This window comes from Eurosta solidaginis, chromosome 5 (assembly GCF_040869045.1).
Source record: "Eurosta solidaginis isolate ZX-2024a chromosome 5, ASM4086904v1, whole genome shotgun sequence".
Taxonomy (NCBI): domain Eukaryota; kingdom Metazoa; phylum Arthropoda; class Insecta; order Diptera; family Tephritidae; genus Eurosta; species Eurosta solidaginis.
This window is the reverse complement of record NC_090323.1, coordinates 272698062-272708921: the sequence shown is the minus strand read 5'-3', so window position 1 is coordinate 272708921 and position 10860 is coordinate 272698062. Positions and strand designations below refer to the sequence as shown.

Here is a 10860-nt window from a genome sequence, read left to right as displayed (position 1 = left end):
ACCAAAGTCAATATGCATTGATTCCATGAAATTAAATATACGAAAACTAAAAATCACAGAAAACACAAAAATACCGCAGTTTATATTTATTTTAAGAAGTTACCTATCATCTCTGTAATGATCAGTTACTGGCCGTTCACGTTCTCGGCTCCTGGAACGTTCTCTATAGCTGTAAAAGATTTTGTGATTCATAGTTAAGTTTTAGATAAATGAAAATAGGAATCTCGATATTCATACCCTGCTTCTCGATCACGATCACGTTCACGTTCTCTATCACGCGATCGTTCTCTATAACGTGATGATGAACGTTCTCTACGTTGTCTGGGACGATGAGTGCGCTCACGAGATCGGGAGCGTTCACGACGATTATAACTTTTAGTTTCGATTCCATGCAAAGTGTCCTGCAAGGAGCTAATCAATATTTTGCATCGTTCATCATGAGCCACTTTTGATTGTTTTATAAGCGAAATTGCGGTGACCAGAGTCTCGATTGCACTGGAATACTCGCCAGCTGCGGCATCTGAAACGGCCCTAAAAAAATAACACTTTGAAACTTTACCTAATTTAGTTATAATGCTTTGACCAGCTGAGTAGTCAGTAATATCAAATTTACGTTACGCTTCCAACTTAGCTTATTATTTAACCATGCATAACCAATCTTAACATTTTAAGGTACTTAAGATATACGCTAAACGGAAAAGAAACACTGATCCCCTTAGGCAGATTCTGCAAACTAAAGCTCAACCCCCTTATTCATAAAAAACTAAAAAATATATAAAGATTTCTAAACTAACATTTGACTACAAAACTTCATTTTATATCATTGTCTTATTTAATATTATAAATGAAAGTGTGGATTTTTGGATGTCTAGATGTTTGTCTTTGATGAAATTCAGGACACAGATAGACAATAGTCTACTGGCTAAAATTTTTTCGAAAATGGATAGGGGGAGGGGGGGTGGTTCCACGATCTCTTCCAACAATTAATTTTTATAAATTTTTACACAATATAACTTTAAGTATACTGACCTTCACCAATATTACAAACTCAATGGGTCAAATAAGTCGAGGGCTTACAAAGTGAGCAGTGACACCCCCTCCCAACATTTGCTGCAAAATCTATAAATTATTATAACTCAAAATAAATTTTCTCCCAAATCAATAATTTTTGGTATTTGGCTCATACAGATCGAGATCTAAAGAATTTTGGAAAAATGCTCAGTGGTGCTCTTTCTCCTCCCGCCATTCACCCTCCTTCAATTGTTTTTATGAACACGCTTTTATTATTAGCTTCACCTTATTTGTAATCCCGTCGGGGTCATTTTAGGACCCTTCCAGGATAATTTCTGGATGGTCTTCGGGATCCGTCCGGGATCCCGTCGAAAATTTTTTGGGACCCTTCAGGGATAATTTCTGACGATTTTCGGGATCCGACCGGGATCCCGTCGGGGTCAATTCGTGACTTATTCTGGACTATTTCTGGGTCGTTTTGGGACCCTTCAGGTATTATTTATGGATGGTTTTCGGGATCCGTCCGGGATTCCGTCGGGGTAATTTCGAGACTATTTCTGATCATTTCGGGACTTTTTTGGGAGTATTTCATGATCATTTTTGGATACTTCAGGGATCATTTCTGGATACTTTTTGAGATCCGGGATCCCGGCGGGGTAATTTTGGGACTATTTCGGCATCATTTTGGGACCCTTCTGGGTGGTTTTTGTTATCCAGTCAGGGTATTTTCGGAACATTTTCGGGATCATTTGGAGACCCTTCAGGGATCATTTCTGGATCCGTCCAGGATTCCGTCAGAGACATTTCGGAACTTTTTCGGGATCGTTTGGGGACCCTTCAGTGATCATTTATGGATGGTTTTCGGGTTTTCAGTCCGAGATCCCGTCGGGGTCATTCCGGGACTATTCCGGAATCATTTGGGGACCTTCCCTGCAAACATCGACTACCGAAACTACTAATACAGTGATAAAAATTTCAATGACACTAACACCAATAAACTGAAAGTAAATAAGCATGTGGTAAAATTCCAGTAGCCCTCCTTCATAAATACTAATTTTAGAAAGTGCTATGTATTCGGTAATTTTTGAGTAACTTCCACGTATAATATCCGACTCAAACTGTAATTACTGCCTCAAAGTAGAATTCTGGTATTTATCCCTTACTAATACTATATGTGAACTGGAGTATGTTTGAAGTATTTTTTTAGTAAATTCTGAGTATTTTCGTAATTTAAAACTTAGTTTTTCCTTAAACTGTTCAAAATATACACACATAAGTAGGCTGTATGGATTGGATCAAATGGTCTTTAAATTTTTTTCAATAAATACACAATTTTGGTCGATAAACATTCATCAATGTAAACCAATGGTCCGCATTGTCTAGGCGAACTTCATTCCAGGAAAGCGGTTAACATATATTTTATAAGATGCATTAGGTCACCTTCTAATAAAACCTTTGCTGAACTTTCATTGGACTAATAATAATGATTTATCGTTCAACAAGCAACCCACAAGTTATTTGAGACCTTTTTATACCATTTCATTTTCATGAATTTAATCACGAAACCCAAAATTGTAAGTCCTTAAAGGAAAATAGATAGACCCACCATTAAGTATACCGAAATAATTAGGATGAAGAGCTGAGTTGATTTAGCCATGTCCGTCTGTCCGTCTGTCTGTTTGTATGCAAACTAGTCCCTCAATTTTTGAGATATCTTGATAAAATTTGGTGAGCGGGTGTATTTGGGTGTCCGACTAGACATTTGTCGGAACCGGCCGGATCGGTCCACTATAGCAGATATCCTCCATACAACCGATTTTTCAGAAAAAGAGGATTTTTGTCATATCTTCCTCCATTTAACAGATTGAAGCTTCAAACTTCACCATATACTTTCGTATATTGCATATATTGTTGTCTAAAAAAATTGATGAGATCGGTCGATATATAGTATATATCCCCCCACAACCGATTGTTCAGATAAGAAACTTTTCGTAATTACTGCCCTATTTTAAGAGCTAGAGGCTTCACATTTCAACGAATGCTTACGTATATAGCATATATTGTTGTCTGAAAAAATCATAAAGATCGGTGGTATATATAGTGTGACGAATATGAGTAACACTAAGTGATATTCTCATCTCTAGTCTGATGCTAAGTAAATGAAGTCACAACAACAATAAAGCAGACAGTCACTTGTATCTACATAAACGAATAAATCATTATGTCTACACATATGTACGTATACGCAGCAGATAAGAGATGCACAAACACATGCAGATATCTGAGATGCTCCCAAAAGTATGCAATTGTAATTGTGGAAGTGTCGCTCACAAATACACGCATATGAGGAGCTATATACGTGCATCTGTAGTTATAATTATATGGCGGCAACTAAGTAAATTCTGGAAGCGCCTAGAAGATACCACGAGGAAATCACAGAGTATAAAAGCACCAGCGGTAGAGGCGCTATAATCAGTTTTCAGTTAAGCACGCTATCTGTCGGGCAATAGATCAGTCAGTTTGGTTATTAAGCCAGCTAGTTGCAAAGTATAAGTGCTATTGTAAAGTACTTTAATTAAGGCCATTTTTCCATTATTCAATATTGGAGTTATTTATTCAACAGTTTAGTGATTCGAACTTAGCAGAAGATTGCAAATAAGAGGATTTGCAGTAAGTTCGTTACAAATGGTGTCAGAAGAGGAATTGTTGAATAAATTCCAGAGGACAACAAGGACATGGCAAAGTTCAGTGAATTGAAGATCCAACAACGGAAGAAGTTGGAGAACCGTGGATTGAATACAACCGGCATTAACCTCGAACTTCAGGCACGACTACGAGAGGCAATGGAAGCAGAAGGAATTGATGTGGACGAGTATGTCTTTTATCCCTATGGGGACGAGACAACAACAAAAATTTAAGAGAAAAACGAAACATCGCAGACAGTTACGAGCACAGATTTGAACATGATATTGGCTGCAATGCTTACGTAATAGCATATATTGTTGTCTGAAAAAATCATAGAGATCGGTGGTATATATATTATATACCCCATATAAACTGTCATTTTTGCCCCTTTTTTACGGCTAGAAGCTTCAAAATTCATCAAATTACATCAAATAGTTACGTTTACGTCATATATTTTTGAAATACGTGATTCGTAGTCATAGTTTTAACATGCAGACCACAAAAAACGTGAAGCTTTGCATCTTCACACAAAGTACCTACCTATTTTTATTTTATATTTATCTTAAAAATCGTTTAGATATGTTCAAATTTCACCAAATGCTTACGTGTATAGCATATATTGTTTTCTGAAAAAATCATAGAGACCGGTGGTATATATAGTATATATCTCATACAACCGATTGTTCAGATAAGAAACTTTGCGCTATTTCTGCCCCATTTTAACAACTAGAAGCTTCAAATTTCACCAAATGCTTACGTATATAGCATATATTGTTGTCTCAAAAAATTATTGTGATCGGTGGTATATATAGTATATATCTCATACAACCGATTCTTCAGATAAGAAACTTTGCGCAATTTCTGCCCAATTTTAACAGCTAGAAACTTCAAATTTCACCAAATGCTTACGTATATAGCATATATTGTTGTCTGAAAAAATCATAGAGATCGGTGGTATATATATTATATACCCCATGTAAACTGTCATTTTTGCCCCTTTTTCACGGCTAGAAGCTTCAAAATTCATCAAATTTCATCAAATAGTTACGTTTACGTCATATATTGTTGAAATACGTGATTCGTAGTCATAGTTTTTACACGCAGACCACAAAAAACCTGAAATTTGCATCCTCACACAAAGTACCTACCTATTTTTTATTTCATATTTATCTTAAAACCCGTTTAGGTATGTACATCTGTTCACTATATATTTCTTATCTTATACATCCGATTATTTGGAGATTACGAATGGGATAATATTATTGTTCAGCCCCATTCATGAAAGGTATGAAGTCTTCGGCACAGCCCCACAGTCCCGTCCTTGTTTTAATTAAATTTAAAACCCACGTTTGTTAACTTAAAAAAACATAAATATAAATTAACTCTGTAAAAGTTAATTAAGGAGTTTAACTTGGAAAAACACTTCCTGGCCAATACGTTACTGGCAAGGAAAATGCCAGTAGTATATGGGAATTTAAAGGGTATTTCATATATAATTTTTAGGGAAAATACGAATATATTCCTTTATATTTTAAGCAAAACTCACCCAAAAGCTACTGATTAATTATTTGAAACATACTTGTAAATTTCCAGAATTTGAATCCAAACTTTAAGGTATGTTACAAGTAACTACCTCGGCGAATGCAGAGATATTTTGATGTAGGCTACCAAAATCCTACCTCTTAATATTCAGGTATTGTTTTGGTATAATACCCGAAAAATAAAAAAAAAAAACTACTGGTATACTCCATTTTTTGTATTTCCTATTCTACTTAAATGATTTCACATGTACATGAAGTATATAGGGTAATTCTGTTCCTGTTTAACTGAAGAACTACTGGTAAATTTTCTGATAATTACCGAATAAATACCAGTAGTATGTTTGCAGGTTTCCGAAATTATTTTTGGATGGTTTTCGGGATCCTTTCGGTATCATTTCGGCACTTAAGATATAGTTTACATACTCTTTTTTTAACTTTGAATGGAATTTTTCTGTAAATAACTTAGATGTTATTATAATTTTATTTTGAGGTGATTAATTATGTTTGATTGTACGATCCTCCACTTCTGTAATATTAAGTCTGGTACTCTAAAATTATTCTCTATTTTTCAGTTCGGTTAACTATTAAGCGTGTTTTTTTAGTTTTTTAAACTGTTCTTTATAATACGTTATAACTCTGAATCTATTTGCCCTAGGCCAATGATATTTGATACATGGTTCATATGGATCGGGACTACACAATTTTGGAAAATTAGGATTACTTCTGGATCGTTTCGGGACTATCTCCAGAACATTTGGGGTTTGTTTTCGGGACTATTTTCAGATCATTTTGGGATTCTTTTCAGATTATTTTCGAGATTATAACGGTGCAATTTCGAGATCATTTCGCGACTATCTCCAGGTCATTTCGCAATTATTTTGGGATAATTTCCAGATCGTTTCGTTAATATTTTTGGGATTATATCGAGACAATTTCAGGATAATTTCGGACTATCTTCAGATCGTTTTGTGGATTATTTCAGGATTATATCAGGATCATTTCGCAACTATCCGCAGACCATTTCGCGATTATTTCTGGACTATTTCAGGATGATCTCCATATCATTTTGGGATTATTTTTTAGAATTATTTCGAAACTACTACGGAATGGTTTAGGGATTACTATCAGATCATTTTGGAATTGTTTTCGGGATCAATTTTTGCCTATTTCGGGATCCTTTCGTCCCATCTCGGGATAAAATCGGGATTTTTTGGCATAGTTTAGGGACAGTTTCAAAATTGTTTTCGGGATAGTTTTGCAATTATTTCGAGACTGATTTGGGATTGTTTTAGGAATCATATAGGGAGTATATAGGTGCATTTAAAATACAAACCCACACGAAAAAAGAATGTGGATGTGGTAATGCTATCAAAATTTACCTAACGCCAGTGTTTTTTTCTACTTTTTGAGGTTGGGGCCGAACCTGAAGTCTTAACCACAATCCTGATACTGTATTTGGGATTCAACAAGCCAAAATGCATGCAAATACATATATCCCACTACCAGATCGGGATATTTTTTTTTTTGCTATGTAATGTAAAACAAACACGATCTTATCGCCATTTATTTGTTTCTGCTTTTGGAGGTAAGGGCCCAACATAGATCCGTTTAGCCAAAATGCATGCAAATACATACATATATCGCGTTGCCATATGGCGTTACTTCTTATTTTTTGTGGATGTGCAATGTAAAACAAACTCTACCCAATCGCTAGGGATTTTTGAGGCTAATATAAATAGCCTACGGAGCCGCTGGTAAAGGCTAGTTACATCATAAAAATCATATTATATACGAATATATAATTTTATGACTTTAAAGTCATACCCCTTTATTTATAAAAAAAAAAGAATGTTTATTATTATTATTTATTTATTTATAAAATATAAATAAAATAAAAATTTACGCCAATCGGCATTACACAATATAATTTAAAAAAAAAAAAGAAAGATAAACTATGAATATACAAATATGAAAATAGACTTGAGTAGTTACAATGAAATTTAGGAATTTCGTTTAATTTTAGCAGAGAATGTCGATAAGTCCCACTGAAAAAGTCGACGTCGCCTCCATTGCAATTAACAGTGTTTGCTATTCTATTCCTTGGTCCGTTACACACATACGATGTTGTTGAGTTTACAGTGTGTAATAGTGTTCTTGTCCTCAGATCGGGCTTGTTGCAAATCAGACCAAATTGCTCTAATATTTCAGGACAATCGATGCGTCCATTGATCACTTTATAGAAAAATATTGAGTCTGCAGCTCGCCTGCGGTTTTCTAACTTGATGATATTATACTGTTTATAAACTTCTTCGATGCTTAGGCTAAGGCGTTTCTTTGTAAAATGTATGCGATGTACTTGCAGAGTTTGTACTGTATTTTTTCTACTTTGTTAGCGAGAACATTGGTGTTCGGCGACCAAATTGTTGAGCAATACTCAAATATTGGTCTAACCAGTGCTGTGTAAAGTATCGAAATTTTTCTGGCGTCGCAGAATTCGTCGCTAGATCTAAAGATAAAGCCAAGTATTCTGTATGCTTGCGATGTGATTTTGTTCACATGATCGGTAAAATTTTATTTGTTATCAATGGTGATACCTAGGTATTTTATTGATGTAACAGATGACAGTAGTTCACCCTGCAAATAGTACTGAACAGGATGCTGAGAAAGTGATCGTGAAAAGACATTGCGGCACATTTCTTAATATTTTAATTGAGTTTATTCTCCACGCACCAGCAATGCAGCTTATCAACATCGTTTTGTAGAATAGAGACATCGTTGTTGCTCTTGATTGATCTGTATAGTTTTAAATCATCTGCATATAATAAATATTCTGACATACGATTATCACCAATATCGTTAATAAAGATGTTGAAAAGGATCGGACCAAGATGAGAACCCTGTGGAACGCCAGAAGCTACTTCGTATTCTTGGGATACATGACCGTTGACACGCACCTTTAGAAACCTTTCCGATAGATAGGTTCGTATCCAGTCCAAGGCTTTGTCTTTTACACCATAGTGGTTCAGTTTCTTAATTAGAATTTCGTGATCCACCATGTCGAACGCTTTACTAAAGTCGGTATATATAGCATGTACATCAAATCCTTGGTTCATAGCATTTATAATATGGTTTGTGTATAGAAAAAGATTCGTTATAGTTGATCTACCACCGAAGAAACCGTGTTGTCGAGTTGAAATTATGTTTTTGAATATTCGTATGTTTCGAATATTTTTGCGATCGACGATTGTATACAGATTGGTCTGTAGTGACTCACATCTGACCTCGAACTTGATTTTTGTATTGGAGTAATGTACGACGATTTCCAAGCTTAAGGAAATATACCCGTCTGAAACGAGTGATCGAAGATAGCAGTTATTGGTTCTGCGAGTCCAACAGCACAGTTTCTAAGAAATAAGTTAGGTCATCCATCAGGCCCGGCACCCTTTTTTATATCTAGCTTTAATAGCTCCTCGAAACCATCGTCGAAACGGGTATAAAACATTTTTATATTTACGTCGTTACTTCCAAGTGCTATGTCATTGGCAACTGTACCGTTTCTGGGACGAGTAGGTACGTTGTTGTCGTAAACGCTTTTAACAAATGCGCCAAAAAGGTTGCTAACTTCGTTACCCCCGTTCGCGGACATATCCCCCACGTAACTGAGTAAGGAATCTCTACGTTATTAGATCTCTTTTGCTTTACGAATTTCCAGAATTTCTTCACATCAGTCATCAGCAGATTTTCGATTCTTGGTGTGTATTTGTTGTAACATGCTTTGCTTAGGATTTTACATTCCTGTCTCAATTTAACGAATTTTCGAAAAGCAGCAGGTGAACGTTTTTTCTTGTATGTTCTATGAGCTTTTTTTTTAAGTTTTATTTTGTTGATCAATCTTGCTGAGTACCAAATCGGGTAGTTAGTTGCACTGAGGCGCTTGGATGGGGATAAACTTGTCGATCCCTTCTTGGATTTTATTGTACTTTTCATCAGTTGTTTGTAGTTCATATAGCTCAATCCAATTGGTTCGCAAGAAAAATCTGTAACTTCGATATCACAACCTAATGCTGGATTGTTTTTATCTTCCTCAATTAGGGTGACGCTTTAACCACAAGTGTGTGTAGTGACTACCCAAATCGAACCCTGCCGCAATATGTGGCAACATCATAGAACAGCTGAGTTTTAGTAACTACAGCCAACGTCTAATAATACTTTGAATTTCAACGCATACATAATTCTTGATTTTTCCTTGGAAGACACGACTTTGTTCTTCTTAGTTTTAAGTTTTATTTGAATTAATGAATTAATAAATACAGAATAAACAATCGATTCTATATTTGCTGACCCCGACGATAATAGAATGATAAACATAATTTTTGCGAGCCCGACGACAATAGAATTATAACCATCGATCATTTTTTAATGGAATTCGCATAAAAGCAACGCAGTGCGCGCCAGGGTGGCTCCGCATATAATCAAAAAGACTCGCAAAATGTACGCGGTAACGATGTGGCGATTGTTGTGGCGTTGATTATAACCAGCACCACCAGCGTGCCATCATCAGCAACAACAATTGCAAAAATCAGGGACTACATCACATTATCATCCATCCGTGATGCGTGAGCAAGCGCAAACGAAAAATGCACCAAATATATCCAATTTATCACAACGCTTGCAGCAAGCGCAAAATCGTAATGATCCCAGTCACTTTGGAAGTGTACAAATGCATGCTTTGGCTACACAAAGCCAAATTGTAAATCAACAGCAACAATTGCCTAGCAATAATCTGCTGGTAAATACTCAACAACAAGGCAACAACGGCGGTCAACAAACACTTCCACAACAAATCACCCGGCAAGAACGCAACACAGTGTCGGCAATCATGCGCTTTCACACCAAGGCTTTCGGAAAACTAGTCAGCCCTCCATACAAAGCGGCTATGTCGGAGAAGGATATGAACTCCAGCCGCCTTTACATTTGAACCAGAACGTCTTCAACGAAATTCCCCATCGACACGGGCGCCGAAGTTTCGGTGGTACCCAAACGTCACGATGAGAGTACGCAACCAAACGCAATGAAACTGGTTGCTGCATACAATACTACAATTAATACATTCGGCAAACGAAAGATAACATTAGCTCGGCCTACGACGGCCATTAAGTGATGTTCCTTAATCGCCGACGTTGCCCATCCTATAATAGGCGCGGATTTCCTAAGACACTACGACGTGTTGGTGGATTTAAAAAACAAAGCATAGAATCGACAACGCATAAGCATACGCAAACGCAAGTGAAAACACAAACCAAGCAATTATTTTCAAACAACCAACATAATTTTTACGAGAACTACGACATTTCGAGACCGTTCAACCAATACAATACAAACGTCACAGCATGGTGAACCTGCGGAATTTGTTCCCAAGGATCGGCGAATTTTCTGGAAAGGGGGTGGTGTAGTGACTACCCAAATCGAACCCTGCCGGAATATGTGGAAACATCATAGAACAGCTGAGTTTTAGTAACTACAGCCAACGTCTAATAATACTTCGAATTTCAACGCATACTTCATTCTGGATTTTTCCTTTGAAGACACGACTTTGTTCTTCTTAGTTTTAAGTTATATTTGA

At 36.3% G+C, this 10860-nt stretch overlaps 1 protein-coding gene across 6 annotated transcripts in view; it reads right to left on the bottom strand.

Annotated features, from left to right (window-relative positions):
- Cpsf6 (cleavage and polyadenylation specificity factor subunit 6) overlaps positions 1-10860 on the bottom strand; it is an 86914-nt gene that overhangs the window by 8836 nt on the left and 67218 nt on the right. For all 6 annotated transcript variants that reach the window (XR_010953832.1, XR_010953833.1, XR_010953834.1 and 3 more), the window contains 2 exons: positions 238-531; positions 104-169 (listed from right to left, as the gene is read on the bottom strand). Coding sequence is in view for 2 of the 6 variants with exons in the window: in XM_067790756.1 (XP_067646857.1) it covers positions 104-169; positions 238-531 (360 nt within the window). In the remaining 4 variants the exon portion in view is untranslated. The remainder of the gene's footprint in view (positions 1-103; positions 170-237; positions 532-10860) is intronic.